This window comes from Brienomyrus brachyistius, chromosome 1 (assembly GCF_023856365.1).
Source record: "Brienomyrus brachyistius isolate T26 chromosome 1, BBRACH_0.4, whole genome shotgun sequence".
NCBI lineage: Eukaryota > Metazoa > Chordata > Actinopteri > Osteoglossiformes > Mormyridae > Brienomyrus > Brienomyrus brachyistius.
Genome location: NC_064533.1, coordinates 6240458 through 6257141, shown reverse-complemented (window position 1 = coordinate 6257141; position 16684 = coordinate 6240458). Strand labels below are relative to the sequence as shown.

At 50.6% G+C, this 16684-nt stretch overlaps 1 protein-coding gene across 1 annotated transcript in view; it reads left to right on the top strand.

Annotated features, from left to right (window-relative positions):
* snd1 (staphylococcal nuclease and tudor domain containing 1) overlaps nucleotides 1-16684 on the top strand; it is a 90141-nt gene that overhangs the window by 7837 nt on the left and 65620 nt on the right. The window contains exons 10-11 of the mRNA XM_049020584.1: nucleotides 1239-1352; nucleotides 15066-15167. Coding sequence (XP_048876541.1) covers nucleotides 1239-1352; nucleotides 15066-15167 — 216 coding nt within the window. The remainder of the gene's footprint in view (nucleotides 1-1238; nucleotides 1353-15065; nucleotides 15168-16684) is intronic.

The window sequence follows — 16684 nt, the reverse complement described above, 5'->3', positions numbered from 1 at the left end:
TCCACTGAGCCTGAGTCACTGATGCCATGCGCTCTCTCGCCACATGGTGGCAGTATGTATTCTACATTCACGGTGGAGTGTTTTTTTTTTTTTTTTAAGTGCCTCAGAGTTATCAATATATATGTTGGACGGAGGAGATCGAATTGATCCCAGGTAAACAATGATTGAGTTGTACCCATCTGGCATTTCTTAGCAATTAAACCAGCAAGATGAATGTTTTTGCTGGTAACTCTTGGATGTGAGCAGTTTCTCTTGACGCTCCCGTGAATTGTTAAAGGGACTTTTCTACATTTTTTGTCTTAGTGTCGCGTCTGACACCATTTACATTGTCGGCCTTGGCATGTGGTACCTTGTTACCTTCCAGAACGTACTTTCTTCCCCCATCCTTTCTTGTACATCTGTGGTTCCCCTTTTAATAATGTTCCCGTTGCAGCTCTTGGCAAAACCGATGCTGTCAAATGTTCTTGGATAATAAGAGCAGCCGGCGTTGGTGTCAAGGATGTTTAAACCTCTGTTAATGTGAAGGGTGACGGTGGCATGTTCGGGGATCGCAGCCGCCTTGATTTTTGCCTAAGTGTTGAGCGTTGAGCCTTGGATGGTCAGGTCTCCGGCACTGCGGGAAGTCAGAATATTCGTAATGGGCTGCCGTGAGTAGAGGAATTGATGTTCTACCTGGGGGGTCGTGGGCCAGGGAAGACCGAATACAGACATTCCCACATATTTTATTCCTGCCGGCAGGGACAGGACAGGGTGGGGAAATGCAGACGGATGGTTAAATGGAAGCATTATCACTGCCCTGCAGACATACCTGAGATAGTCAGATTAGTTTAGCAGGTTAATTTTTGGATTAGACATAATATTAAGGCAAATGGGAGTTTCATTTTATCCTGAGGTACTTTTGGGGGGGCACATCGATGAGGTGGGGCTGCAAACGTCACATGATGCATCCCGATCTGTCATCCATGCACCCTTTCTCAGGTTTCGCTCTGTCCTCTGTACTCACCATCAATCTCTAGATGTATACGTTTTTGCTTAATCGGTTTTCTCTAATTTACGGAGTCTGACTGATGGATCGCTGTGATGTCCTACAAAAGATCAGTTGATAAACTAGCGTCTTCATGCAGGATGTAAATCCCTCCTCCTGATTTCTGGTGGATTAAACCTCCTGTTTTTTTTTTTTCTCTCTTCTCCCCCCTCCTGTCCCTCCTCCTCCCCTCGTGTTTCTCCGGTGGAATTAGGTCATGCAGATCGTCAATGCCGACGCCATCGTGGTGAAGCTGGTCTCCGGCGAGTACAAGACCATCCACCTGTCCAGCATCCGGCCCCCCCGGATTGAGGGGGAGTCGGCTCAGGTGAGGGTGGGGCCACCTAGGTCACCTCAGCGACTTGGCTGAGTGCTGCTTAAAATTTCCTGAAGTACTACTCACACGACCCGCACCCCTCAATGGCTGATGTGGTACAGCAGGCAGATTTGTGAAAAGTGCTCTTTTATTGCTGCTCTTATCCTTCGTTTGGGGGGGTTGGCTGGGGGTGTAGGAGTTGTGAACAGATCAGCAGAGCTTTCCCCTGGTACCCTGTCCATTCTGCCATCTCAGCTTCTTCTGCAGTGTTTGGAGGGAAATGACTTTTTCTTCCATTCTTTTTCGGTGTTTGGTGGGGGTGGGAATTGAGCTGCATTTTGCAGGGGGTGGGTCTTTGTGGGCGGGTCTGTCCGCTCGTGCTTCGCTCTCATGGGAAGGGCTGGACTGGACTAGTGTAGTGCATGCAAAGTGGCCACATGGTGGCGCCACTGTGCAAGGAATGGGCCGGGGGCTCGGACCGCCTGCACCGTCACCTGGACTTGTCGCTAATTGGGCTCTTATTTCCCATTTGACCGTTTTCTGCCTTTTGCGGCGTGATTGTTATAAACTGTGTTTTTAAAATATATATAATTTATTTTCGTTTTGGAAAAATAAAAGTCCTTATCACTTTAAAGGGCTGACTGCTCCGGCAGCTCAGTTAAAGCCAAGGTCTGTTTGGGGGTGGGGGGGGGTGTGGTGTATGTAGCTTGGTGCAGGATTTGCTGGTGTACGAACGGCTGTATACGTGCCGTTTGAGACACAGGGCCCAGTGAGCCCGGACCACAGCACGTGGAGACTCCCAGAATCCCTCAAAGCACTGCAGTCCTGCACCCCCCCCCCCCCCAATGATATTTTAACCAGTGTGGGCTGCTGCTGTAGTCGGGGCGGTGCCTTCAAGGGCTCCGAGGAATAACCAGCCTGATGACTGAGCCCCTCCCCTGTAATCATCCAACCCCAGCTTATTGGATGTTTCCGTCATTGTCTGAATGCCAGACTGACACCCCCCCCCCCACAAAAGCCAAAATGTCAGCTACTGTGCTGTAGATCCTAATGATTTTTTTCATTAGATTAGATTTCGTCCCTGCCCCAGGTCAGCTGGGGACGGCGTCCGCATCTCGTTGCGTGGAGCTCGTCCAGTCGGATCCAGAATTTCTTGAATTATTACTCTGTACAGAGTTAGAGATATAGATCAGTATAGATTCCTAGAGTGATAATTGTCCCGTTTAATTCATACATAAGGAGGTTGATGGAATCAGCGAGTAGGAGGCTGTTCTGCTGTTCCTGTTGTTGGTTATTAATGTGAAGCGCAGTGAGCTTGTCGTCGCCTCGGTAACTGTGGTATGGGAACTGGGTGGTCAAAAGTGGTCTTCCGTGTCAGTGGCCGTATTCTGGCGTTGTCTGTCCGTTTTGCATGGCTGTGGGGGTCTGGCAGGATGCGCGTGCGGAGGATAATCCCCGGGAAGCCCGCAGCCGATGTCGCATCAGCTTCCTGACCTTTGTGTCGTCTTGACGGACGTCCGCTGAAAGCCCTCGTCTGCTCCTGTGTGGAAATGTCACAGAGGGGTGCTCACGCGTTCGTGCTAATCCCCCGCCACCCCCCTGCCGAAATGCGCCGATCTTGGTGGGAGAAAGCCCGGAAGCTAATGATGCTTCTCTCTCTTTTTTAAAAACGGCGTGTTACCATGGAGTCGTTAATTGTTTTTAATTAAATCGGGAGCAAACGTCGGGAAGAGCAGCGGCAGAAGGGTTGTCTCTTGCATGGCGCCGGACGTTCACTGATGGAGATGCCAGGATAGGGCGTACAGAACTGTGTTTAGGGGGGGTGGAAGAGTTGCTGCTAGATCAGAGGGGGGAGTGGTGTTGGTGGGGAGATGCGTCGGTCTTTGTTTCCACGGCGACGGTGTCGAACTCGAGCAGCCGCTCGCCTCCAGGGCACCGTGGCTAATCCGCGGCGACTCGGTCCGGGGGTCCCGTGGCCCGTGACTTCTCTGGCGCTCTCTGTGTCTAGGGCATCCCCTTGTTATTTCTTGGGTTCCATCTGAGACCCACGGGAGGCATTTACAATGTTTCACTTTGGGGGGGGGGGGGGTGGGGGGGTTGTTTCTCTTCATTATGTCCGGTGACACAGAAGATCGGCCGTCATGATTGGTGGGCCTTTGGCATCTATTGACGTGTCTTTATTAGACATCGACTTGTCAGTCTTTCTTTACGTACCCATGTGATCTGTGGCACCTTTCTGTATGTACCCATCTGTATATACCTTTCTGTATGTACCCATCTGTATGTACCACCTGCATTTTACATGTTTAATATCTCCTGTTCCTGGTTCTTCTCCAAATAACCACAGCCACTCTGTTTCGGGGGTGTGTGTTTTTTTTTTTTTTTTTTTTTTAAACACAACGCAGTTGTCTAGGTGACGCTTAAACGCGGAGTCAGTGGGCGCCTTGGATCTCTGCAACAAGCCCATTTCCTTGCCTATAGACCTGCAGCTCTGGAAAGCTGCCAAAGACGCCGATTGGAGCGTCCTCACCATGGGTCCATTAAATGTCGGCCAGAATGACGTGTACCGAACTCCCAACGTGAGCACCCTTGCCCCCCCCTTCCTGTCTGAGGTGTCCATCTCTCTCTCTCTCAAACGGCTTCTTATGATGCTCTAACACAATGTTCTCCTTCATGTCCAAACCATACCAGCACTCTTGTCATGAACCTTGTCTCAACTTTTCCGGAACATCGCCCATATACCTGGGCCAACGGGTTGATGTCGTGACTCGCAGTCTCTGAAACCCCCCCCCCCCCCCATCGCCTTCCTGTCAATGCTGGGGTGGACATGACTAGGTTCTGGTTTCTAAATCTCAGGTGAGCGGCTTCCAGCGACAGCCGGGCTGGGAGCGCGGGGCCAGATGGAGGCCGCCCCTCCGCCCTGGGAATTTTTAACGCCTCTGATTACGAGGCTGCCGGAGCCGGTGGAGCAAAGCCTGCTCCCCTACCGTCTGTCTTTGGCCTTGCTTCTCGGGGACCGGGGGGAGGTGGATGGTCCCCTTTGTCATGGTTTTCTTGACATGCTGTGACCGTGTGTGATGTCGGTTTTATTTTATTTCCCGGACACACTATGGTGTGGCAAGGGGAGCTGCGCGCCCAGGCCGGCTGTCTCACTAAAAACGTGCCGTGTTTGTGTGCAATGGTCAGGTGGGGGTGCCGGTGTTGGCTAGCTAATTCCCTTCCGGCTGCTCTCCTGTCAGGCGGCTGTTTCTCTCTCTCTCTCTCTCTCTCTCTCTCTCGGGGCGATGACTGCGGTGACCGGCCTCGCTTCTCTGAGGCAGAGATCTCCTCCAGATTTTCAAGTTTCTCGCCAATTAATGCCTGTGTGACGTCCGCCTCCTTAGTTACGTCGGTCTGACGTTCCTCGCAATCGGCCGTTACTTTAGGTGCCACAGCTGTCTAACGCAACCAGTCCTGGTCGACCACGGTATGCGAGAGTTCCAGCGGTCACTCAGTCCTCTAACGGTCCCATCTTGTAGCTTAGCGGTACAGATGAGGGCCTGTTCACCCAAAGCTTTGTCGATCACAAGATCAACTCCAGCCTCTGATTAGTTTCACGCATCATTAAAGTGGTGGCTTTTGATTTGAGGATCCGCAAAGCAAGTAAATAAGTACCTTTCAGTCGTCAGATTTTCGTAGCTCTTATGGAACAGTAGCTCTTCCTTTGGAACAGCTCTTGTTTGGCTTCCCCCTGAAACAGCCCCTTTTGTGCCCATGGTGCAAATTCAACACTCCATTTTAACGCCCCGCACGTCGATTTGGCGTCTTCATGGTCTGAGGTGAAATTTAATCTTCAGCCCCAGCTTAACAATTTTCTATGGTTATTAAATCGATCATTATTTTTCGCCATGTACCGTCTGACTCCTCTGGGCTGCTCGTGTGTGCCCCGGCCGGCTGGAGACCGTGGGGACAGGATCGATTTTTGTCTTGCAGCCTGTTAAATGTAGGGTATCGTATAATTGCTTGTGAGGGAAGCGAAGACGCAAGAAGGTGGAGCAGAAGTTCGCAGAGGACTCAGCTGAGTGCCTGAAATGACTGCAGCAGTCACTCCCCCGAACGCATTTATTGACCTGCCGTATTCCTTCTGTTTGGGCTGAGCTTGCTCAGATGTGTGTGTATTGGCTTACTGTACCCCACCCCCGCGCTTGTCTTGCAGTGTGCCGCCGCAACCGAGCAACGCAGGACGCTCCCGCCGGCGTGCAACTGTTAGATCAGGATCTGCAGTGGTGCAGCCCCCACTGTTCCTTGCTGCCCCTCCTCCCCCAATCAGGGGGTGTGCTGCTTCCCCCCCCCAGATCAGTGTAGGTGTGTTCAAGAGCCCGTAATCCCATAGCGACAGGGGTTTCTGGGAAGGCGGGCTGAGGATCAGAGCACAGAGGAACACAAGGTTCTGGATAATTATGGCAGATCGCGGCTCTGCAAATGGGCCGGGTTAGCGTCCTCTTGAGTAGCCTGGGAAGACCCACGCTGCAGTAAGACTGGTCTGCCGGGGGGTGGGGGGGGCGGGATATCCGTGTAAATGTTTTCTTGATGCTTCTGCTTTTATCCTCACTTTAGCCCAGCAGCTGCTTGAGTGTCGCTCTGTGACACACGCCACCTTCTGGCTTTCGGCAGTACTGCCTCGATCTATATAGACCAAATCCCATTTGAACCGGACCCAGACCTCCACGCTGCAGCTCTCTTCGACAGTGCCAGCTGTCTTGTGAACCCTGAAGGCATTTCCTCTGCCCTCTACACACACTCAATCATCTTTTCAACCCCCCCCTTGCCTCCCACACATACACCCACCCTGGTGAAATGTAATACATGTAACACTCTAGTCCCCAAATTCCCACGGGTTCCTCATTCCGTGTGCAGTTAGATTACCCAGGATATCCGTGTGGACATGTGACCTGGATTGGCAAACCCTCCCTCCCTTGTTTTATTTTATTGGATCACCCCCCCACCACTCTTCACCTTCCTTGTATCATGTGCTCCAGGCCCCCAAAGGCGTGTTGAGCACCAACAGAGAGCTGCCTGGTCCTTCATCACCTCTGGAAGCTGTATATATATATATATATTTTTTATGAGTATTGCTTAATGAGACATGCTGTTCTGCCTGCTTCATTGTGACCCCCCCACCAATTACGCAGGTGAGGGATGTAGACACATTGTTCTCACCTCGGTTTTGGGCCTCTTTTTTAATTTTAAGGAGGGAAACAATGGGCCTGGACTCACTGGCTCTCTGACAGGCCGCTGTCAGCCAATAAGGTCTGGAAAGTTCCGTTTTAAAAAGAGCTTTTGTGAGGATTCGGCCCGCACGACAGCGCTGATGAGAGGGTGCGGCGTGTGCGGTCGCGCCGATTAATTTAATTAAAATGGTGGGGGGGGGGGGGGTGCGCCTTGATGAGTCGCCCGAAAACAGAGCGGAGCCGGCTGAGGCAGTTTGCGACGTGTGAGCCTGTTACCTCGGCGACTCGCAGCCTCACGTGGAGCGCGGTACCTCCACCCACAGCGCGCGGTACCTCCACCCACAGCGCGCGGTACCTCCACCCACAGCGTGCGGTACCTCCACCCACAGCGCGCGGTACCTCCACCCACAGCGCGCCTCGCTCACGGGGCTGTTAGTGATGTCAGAGCGCCCTGTCCGGTCTCTTCCATGATGGCGTATTACCTCGGTCGATTGAAAGTTTCAGTTTATTGATTTTGTTTTATTTATTTATTTTTGTCTGGGCTAAGTGAAGCCCCCCCTTTGTATAAAGTCAGAGATAAAGACCATCCCCCCCCCCCACCTAATTTAAGTGGCTGTACAAATTAATGAATTTCTTCACAACTAATTAAAGGGCCCTCCCTCTTGAGGATTTGTATCCCTTTGCCCCCACCTCAGCAGAAACTCTGTACCGCCTTCTGCCTGTGTTGGAGGTTCCGTTTCGGCTGAGATGGGGGGCTGTTTTTTCAGGCAGGGTCTGCACACACTTGGATTAATGTGTCCGGTGGCAAGCTTCTTGGTAGGAGGAACGCGATGCCCGTTTCCCTGCCAGTTTGGAATGTCCCCCGTACCCCTCTCTGCTGCCCTGGTGGTTACTGACCTTGCTTGCATACTAGATTTCACCTGCCTCGCATCATTGCTTTCCTGTCCCTTAGATTATGCCCCCCCCCCCCGCCCCCACGAGAGTTGTGTACACACAGTAATCTCAGATGTGATTGACTCCTCTTAATTTAAGGCCTCGTTTGATAAGCAGCTCCTGCGGTGTGGTGCAGCCTGGGGGCGCAGGAGGGCAGTGCCTCTCTCGACAGGCTGGAGGTTTAGTTACTGGCTCCTTCCAGCTACCGGTTCTCCAGGTCCCGGGCGGCCGCTGCTGGGAGTGCTGTCGAGACGATAAAGGCGATTTAGCGGGAAGGTCGGGGGGGGGCTCCGTGACCCTTCCCTCAGTCTGCACGGAGGTCTTATTGGGCCAGATTAGTGAGCGGGTGGTGGCGGTGTGCGTAAACGCTCACGGGGTGAAAGTGTTGGATCTGTTCCTCTAGTGGATCAGCAAGGTTACCCCCCCCCCCACCCATGTTAAAAAAAAAAAATAAACTGCTGTGAGGCTGTGCTCTATTTCTATGCTTCACCAAGCCCATTCTGTCTAACCCACCTACTCTCCAACCTCTTGCCCACCCCTTAAAGCATGGGGAGTGTTTTTTTTTTTTTTTTGCTGCTTGGGATTTTATTTTTAAGGGTTTCACGAGGGGAGGGATTTTGGCCGAGGAGAGACCGGGCCTTGTCGAGTTTGGACGCCTCTGGATTTTACGGCATCGGCAGGTACTCCCGCGAGACGGTCGCACGGATTTATTACGAGGATTTTCATCCTGGCAAAAAATGAAGCTGGGATTGAGGGTAGACGGAGAAGGGCTGCGGTGGGTGAAAAGCGAATATTTTAAATCGTGGAGAGACGCCACCCCCCTCCCTCCACCCAGTTCAGTGGTAGCTGCACACAGACGACTTCAAACAGCTGGCGTCTGTGGAAACGCTCCGTAGCCCGTTTTGATGTTCGTGTCTCTGGGATCCTGTGGGTGTCCCGTGTCATGGAATCACTGGTGCTTTGAGGCCTGCGTCGCGCCAACTTGCCGGAAATCTAGCGACTAAGCCGCTCTCTTTGCCTGTGCCGTGAGATCTTCTGCCTGTAAGTCAGGTGGTGCCCAACTCGAGGCAGTCTGCTCGTTTTTTTATATATATATTTTTATATAAGTTTTGTGGTAAAGATGTGTTAATCTTTGCAGCTGCCTCATTTGGGGAATACATTATTAGCAACACTTTGACTTTGTAACAGAGGGCATATTTCAAAATGTAAACATTTGAGAGATTAGTAGCTTAAATGTTAGCAGTGCTAATCCTTGCCTAACCCTGTCTACCCGGCCCCCCTAACGGTCCCGTTCGGCTTCTCTGCTCCTACCTCTGTCTCCAGAGATGCTGATTTTGTGTGGTGAGGTGAGCTGATCCGAGTTGTAGCGGGTGCCGGAGGCGAACTGGAGCTCAGGTCAGCTGGCATGCTGTGGGAGTTGAGCACTTTGGGATTGGCCTCATCTGCTACTGCCGCCGGGGCCTTGCCCTTCAATGCGGCTTCGTGTGTTTGTGCCATCTTCTGTTCTAGGCCCCCCGCTTGTCGCACGGACCCCTCTGTGGCAGGATGCTCAGTTGCAGTTTCCAGTTTTCATCGTTAATTAGCTGTTAGCCTCTAGGCTACTTTTAGCGCAGGCTAGGCGAAGCTGTTACTTACCCATTCGACGAATGTTTTGGCCTTTCCTGATTGTGTAGTTATCACACGTGATGCTGACAGTGGAGCCCATGAAATGGCTGTCTTTACTTTTTTGGGTGGGGTATTTCTCTCCCAGTTTTGGTTTTCTTGCGCAGGTACAGCAGAAGCCAGCTGAGTTGATGCCGCACGTGTTGCAAATAGTTATGCAGATGGTCCCAAATCACTGTCTAGAAGAACAAACTGCTTTCGCCCGGTCTGTTACACACTTGCCCTCCTGACCGCCCCCACACCCAGGCACAGGTGTATCCATGTTCGGATTTGACGTTGCCAAATATATTTGCATAAAATGCCATCTAATTTTGACTTGTCTCCAAACAGAAGGCTGGAATCGGACTTTTTATTGTCACTGTTTAGTTTTGTGCGGTTTTCCCTAAAATTCAGCATCTGCCTGACCATACTAATGCAGCGTAAAATGAGGGGGTGGGTTGTTTTTTCACTATGTGCATGCAGATCGTGACCCTGAATCCCCAGTAGCTCCTCAAACAGCCATTTTTGTTATTCCATGAGTTCCCTTCATACTGATTCTGAAACATCCTTTCCCTCCCCCCCCCCCCCCCCCCCCCCTCTCCAACATTTTGGTCGAATCTGCCTCCACTCCCATTCCCAGATAAAATCCCCGCTCCTCCTTCAACTTGCCAACCTGCCCGGGGCGAGTCTCACGCATGCGTTTTAAGTTTATTTGCTTAACAGCTGTTCCTTCTGTAGCTATGAAAGAACGGGGTTAGTCCTGGCAGAGCCTTTGGTTTTGAGCTCCATGATGAGTCAGCGTGCTGTTTTGTGTGCTGAGACTCGGAGTTCAGTAGGTCGCAGTTTTTACCTGCCAGCAGTTGCGGCTAGGTCCCACCTGTGAGGAATTGCGATACAGGATGTTCTCTTAATGCCCTGACGTCCATTACAGAGGCAATGGTGTATATGCAAGGGTAAGACTCCTGCACTTGGTGTTTAGCCCAAATACTTGTACTTTTTGTACATAGGCGGGTTCTGAAGGGGTTCTACTTTGGTTTCTCTTGGCATATAATGGTACTACTGCTTGATTTGATGCTGGGGTCTTTCTCTTGTGTCGTTCCGTCCCCTTTGGGGGAAGGGTGGTGAGCAATTGACTGACTGCACCAATGGCGCGCCCTGGCACACACAAAACGAAGCTGTTGGTTTCCATTATGTTGGTGCGGTGCTCAGCACGGGCTGGGCTGGGGTGGCGGGGGGGGGGGGGGGGCTTGAGAACGCTGCATAGGCGGAATCGAGGAATTCAAGAACAAGCGTGATTTTCTTCAAGTCCATTTTCCGTTCAGCTCGTTTCCCCAAGTGGCCCCATGTTTTTATAAGTTCACGCTTCTAATAATCCTGTAGGATACCAGCCGTGACACCTTCTACAAAGCAAAACAAGCTGCCTCTTACCGCGGTTTGATGATGCGCCTTCGCCAGCCCTGTCTGGCTTAAGGAATTATTCTCTGCCTCCCTTTTCCCGCAGGTAATGCATGAACTGCTTTACAGAAATTAATTTGACAGCATCTGTCTAAAATTTGATACTTCTGTTCCCGGGCCCATTTTTGCAGCACAGAGGTCTTATTAGATATGAACTTCAAGCTAACTTGGCATGTGATGCCCTTTTGACAGGGGGGTTGACCAATGAGGCAAATCCGTTGTCATTGTGTGGAAACAAAAGAGAATTGTTGGTTAGACAAACTTGGTCTGTGTTTTTGCCACTCTTGAATTGATCTATTCTCTTTTTGGTGTGAGTGTTTTTACTTTTAAGTGTGGCGTTTGTACCCTTTTAGATCATTTTGGTTTCCGGAACGTTCTGTGGAGACTGAGACACTGTAATCCCTTGTTAACTTAGTGACCTGTCCCCTACTGGGCCCCCTCCCCTGCCCAGCTTGTCTCCTACAGGCATGCATCGGCCTGTCATGTCTGGTTTAGCCCCTGCTGAAATGTGGGATTCCCCCAGCTAGTTGACGGACTCTAGGTCCTCGTGGCCGCCGACCCAACATGCAGCCCCCTCCCGTCTGTTATACTCCGGCGTTCGCCTACTTATCTCCTGGCAGTGATGCATTCTGTTGTCTTCCCTGGCATGTTTGCCAGACTCCCACTGTGCTCGGAGTTCCTGGCTTGTTGGAAGGACGGCGAGGTGAGGCTGCGGGATCGTGCAGCCGCGAGGCTACAAGAGGTGCCAGGTGGTCTTCTGTCTGATGTATGTTACGGATTCACACTGGATCCTGTTCTCTTTGGACCTTGGGTTGGTTTATCTTTTGACGTCCACTTTGCTTGTTGGCCAACACTCCAAGAGGAGAAGATTCTCCTCTCCTTACTACCTTAATATTTTTTCTGTGTCAACTCATTTACCAACAAGTCAAAGGAACTCAGGGTAAATATTTTGCCAAGGGGTACTAGAGCAGGGTCAGTTTCGCGATGGGAACCAGTGATCCTTTAGTTACCAGTGCACATCATTAATTACTACCCTACAGACTGATTTTCACAGCAATTGAAGGTTGAATGGATCCCAACCTGTTACCAGAGGCTTTACTGTTGTTGAGGGTCGGAGGGTGCAGTCAGCTATAGCCATAGGGATTTTGCTCTGGGTACCGTTGAAAGGCATATGACACCAGTCTCTCCGGTCCTCTGCAACTCTCTGCGATCGCCATCAGGACTTGCATTGTTAACTCCTCATAACCCAATTAAAACTTGACTGACGAGGATGCCTTGTCTCTCTGAACCTCCCTTGATCTGCACACGATCGCTGGTAACGCCAATGTGATTTATCGCCACGGAATTAACAGGAAGGCAGACTGGGCTCACTCTTGGCGTGATGAATATTGCATCCCTCCAGAGCAGCGATTCCGTAAATCATCCCTCCTCCTCCGTACATGGGAGTTTTGTGATCTTGCCGCTCCGGTAATTTGCTAATTGGAATTGTTGCCTTCATCATAGCGTTTGTCTCCTTCAGCCACCTGCTTCTAAGGGTTCACCTTCCTGCTGTTGATTGTGTGCTGGTATCACACTTAACTGTTTATGGAGGTTCTGCTTGAGTATACAGGCTTTTAGAGGAAGCAGATTTGTCTGTTTACATTCTCTTCACAAGTGATGTGGAGTGCGGGAATTAAACCGTAGGCTTCCATCAGTTTGATTGGCGTGTCTCGAGCTTCCTGGTCTTTGATTGTATCCATGTCTCAAGGCTCGCTTGCCTTGTCCCCGTCGTTTGCTGGAAAGCTTATTTGGCATCCTCATACAGTATTGATTAGGGGAAATAAATAGTGTCCCTTACGGTCCTTTCCCAAGCGGTCTCTATGAAGAGATGTTCAGTCCCAGTAGAAGTCTGCTGGGAGAACAGCAGCAGATGTTTGATCTAACTTACTATCCCCCACGGCAGCGGTCAGGCCGCTGTCGCAAACGTGTAGTGGGGGTTGTTGGTGCACTGATAAGTTGGGTGGAGTGTGTGGTCTTGGAACCCATTCGTATTATCGTGGTGCGGTTGAGAAACAAGTGTTTCCCTGGGACTCTGGATGGGGGAGGGTGGTTCAAGTAGGGTGTTATGACCATATTTTTGATTTAAATATTAGCAATATGTTCTTATGAAGCGGTTTACTGCAGAGAACCGGGTCAAGCATTCTCCTGAGTCTGTATGCCCACTGGGAATTGAACCTGGAGGCTCCCTCCTTAAACGCTGCCACTGCTCGCATACCCTGCTTGCACATTCTTAAATCAGACTCATGGTTTCTTGGGAAAGAGGGCATGGTTCTTGAAAGCTCCTCGTGGTGGCGGTATTGTCTGAGATCCCCCTGCCTGCGCGTTGCTCGCCCAGTGACTCTTCTCCCAGTGTCCTGCAGCAGTCTATCCCTTGCATCTCCCGAGACTCATGGCGTTTAGCGTGTCTCCTGACAGGGAGTGGACCAGCATAACGCTACCAAGAAAATGACTAAACAAAACTCGACCATGATGTCCTGTTATGTAGGCTGTCATCGGGAAGGAAGAGCCTGTCCAGTCCTCCATGCAGGATCTCTGGGCCACTGGGGGAATGAGTCAGAGATGGGCTCCCCCCCCCAGTTTACATTGTCCAACCCCCCCCCCCCATTGCCCTCCTCCATGGTCCTCCCACATTTCCCTACAGTAATTAATCGAAACTGCTTGCATGTTCCTGTGCTGTTGCAGAGGCTGCCTTACAGTTTCTCTGCGTCAGTCTTTTGCTCCGTTTTCTCTGTGTGTGTGTGTGTGTGTGTGTGTGTGTGTGCCTGCCTGCCTGCCTGCACGCACACGTGTGTCCCTCCTTTAGAAGCACACGCACCCCTATGAATAGCAAATTAAGAGCTGCTGAAGATAAAATCTGCAGTCTCGAATGTTCTGATCTGCTACCTGCCTCCAGAATGATGACCAGTCCTTTTTATTTTTAAAACTATTGCAGATAATCTAGGACTGATTATCTAAGTAGTGGTTAACTACTAACTGTTTAAGCATGCGAGTGCCATCTGTCAAGCATTGGGTCGGCCGGGACCGTGCCCGGCGTCTCATTTCATGCGGCAGGCCCGGGGGACATTGGGTGGTGGGGGGGTGTTTCCTATTTAGGGTGGATGTTCCATAAAGATGCGAACTGCAGGGGTCAGAAATGCATTTCAGTCTCATTATTAATAAGGAGCTCACAGTGAGGTACTGCTCCGGAGGATGGTGCCCCCATCATCATAAAAGCCTGTCTGCCCCTGAGTCTCTTCTGTGCACCACACACAGTTCCCTATGTTAACGCCTACTGACTGGCTTGGTTCGTCAGCATGCAGTTGGCAGGTGTGGGACCATACAACCTTCACCCCATGGAGTGCAGTGTTAAGTCGGGCAGTTTTAACCACATCGAGGGGAACAACCTCTGTTAACACGGTTCAGTGGGAGGGGTGGGCCCTTTGTCCTCCGACCAATCAGATGGACGCAGCCTGACAGGGTGACTGATGAGCTCTTAAGGTGTCCCCTTGTTTCTTATCAATGGTGATGGTAATAAAATGGAGAATGAGAGATCCCCCCCCCCCGCACACCTGATGAAATGCAGCACCCCCACCCTGCTCGCCTCTATTTGCTGCAGTGGCCGCAAATGTGAATTCAATTTGTAAGCTGTGCAAGAAATGAGTCCGGTTCAGAACTTGCTCTGGTTAGTTCGCTCCTAGTTTGACCTTAAATTGACCGTGTAACACAGTCAGGTGTGGAGATTAACAGCGCATTGTCATGCTGAAAATTTAATGCCTCCCCCTGCCCACCCCCCTGTCCCCATTGTCTTCTGAAATAGATCAGCTCCTGGTCTCGCTTCATTTGATTAGTTATATTGAACAAAAGTGGCAAAGAGGCAAAGAGCAGCTTCAGGGTTTGTGTCCTGAATCTAAGTGCAGTGAATGGGGCAGATTTTGTGTGTGTGTGTGTGTGTGTGTGTGTGTGTGTGTGTGTGTGTGTGCATGAATCAAAATGGAGATTGTAAGCCAGGTCTTAATGTCCAGCAGCAGTGTCTGAGCTCACAAATGTTCTTATGAAAAATGGGTAAAGGTTTCCACAGACACATTCCAAACTCTTGTACAAAGCCTTTCCAGGAGAGTGGCATGTCACAGCTGCAAGAGGGGAGGGGTCTCCATATTGATGCCTATGGATTTAGAATGCGATGTCATAAAGGTTCCTGTTCATGTAATGGCCTGGGGTCCCAATACTTTTGTCCGTTTAGTGTGTGAATGTGTGTAGGTATGTGTACGTGAATTGTGTGCAAGCTGTACAACAGTGCTTCCAAGTCTGTGGCTCTAGATATTGTAGTGTGTAAAAGTCATATTGAGTCATGATACAGGTTTACCCTTAACCACCTGAAAGGTGTTTATTTTAGGTAAGAACAATCTGCTCATGTGACATGAGGGATCTCCGGTGTTTGATTACTATCTTTTTTCTTCTCTCCCAACAGGAAAAGAACAAGGATAAAGACAAAAGGTTTCGCCCCCTCTACGACATCCCCTACATGTTTGAAGCCCGCGAGTTCATGCGCAAGAAGCTGATTGGCAAGAAGGTACAGAGAGCCCATCCAGCGCGGGCTTCCGGACGCCGGCCACCAGGGGGCGACGGGTAGCGGCCTGTGTCGCCTTCCGCCGCAAGGAATTAACTGCGAAGTTTAGGGGGGATAAAATAAATCTGCAAATCTGCTTTTAATGGATTTGTTCTGCTAACAGGGTTACCCTCAGCAGAAGCTCATTAATGGAAGTAATTGGGTTTCCGTCGTTAATGTTCGTGTGTCCTAGCAGTAAATTAAAATGCGATTGTTTCTCCTTGAGTGGGACACCACCCCCCCCCCCCCCCAAACCATATATGTAGACGTCTGGGCCCTTTTTTTCGTGGGTCTCCTGTGCCGCTTTATCGGTTTATCCCTGGGCGTGATGTCACTCCTCCTTACTTGTAACGGCCCTCACTTATGCAGGACTTAATAATAAACGTCACGACTGCGTGACATTTCCGTGCCGTATTTCATCGATTTAGAGAGCCGCGCTCCGCTTATCCATAGGTCGGGAATGATCGGGGAAAATTCTTGTGGCTTGTTGCCCCCCCCCGCCTTTCCAAAGGACAAAGCTGGGATTTTTTTTTTCCCCAAGGATAAAACAGGAGTTTCTTTTGCTCGCTGGGTATCAAGGAGAGGGGGGTTTTGTGGAGGAGCCGGTGCTAAGCTTTCTCAAGTGGGAAGAAAACTGGGATGGAGTGGTGGGGAGCATATCAGGGTCAGCCCCCCAAGGTCGTACAGAGTTCACTTTGGGTGTCTGAGTCGGGATGCCTCCCCCCCCCCCCCCCCCCCGCTCATATCTTCTTCTGTGTGATTTGAAGGTACCTGACATACCCGTCATATTGAGTAAGACCAATCTTTGCTTGTCACTCTCTGGACAGCCACTGTCTGCTATATTTAAGACCCTTTGCAGGCCGAATGTATCTAATTGAGTCGTATGTTGTGAAGAAGAGTTCAGTGGTTTTTAAAGTTTTTTTGTGTTATAGATTTTGGACTTCAGATTTGGTTATTTTAAGAAATTGTGCTCTTCGTGGGTTGGTTTGGGTGCCTGGGGTAGGGGGAGGGAAGTGCCTGGTCCTTATTTATGAATGCAGCTTCATCTCTGGGTCGCTGCTTCGCCGAAGTACAATGAAGTTTCAGAGCACGATCTTCTCGGAAATTGGGGTCAGAGGGACACGTCGTGCCGGCGGCGTCGCACCTTAATGACCTCTGACAGCTCGTCCACCCGAGGTGCCGTGACCATGCCTGCAAATGGATGTGAATTTAGTCATCGGGGCATGTTTCTTCCATTTTTTTTTTCTTTAAACGTTTTGCCTGGTTTGAGCCAAAAAGACCGGTTTACTTAAACGTCGTCTTGTGCAACAACTGCCGTACGATGTTGTCCTCGTTATACGCGCGCCTCCTCCCTTTCCACTCGTGTGTTTGATGAATAGTGAGCTGATATTAAACGCCGAGGGCGCCGTATCCCAAATCGACCGGACCTGTTGCTTCCCTGCTCTCGTGTGGGGATTGCCGGTGAATCTGGGAATGAGAGG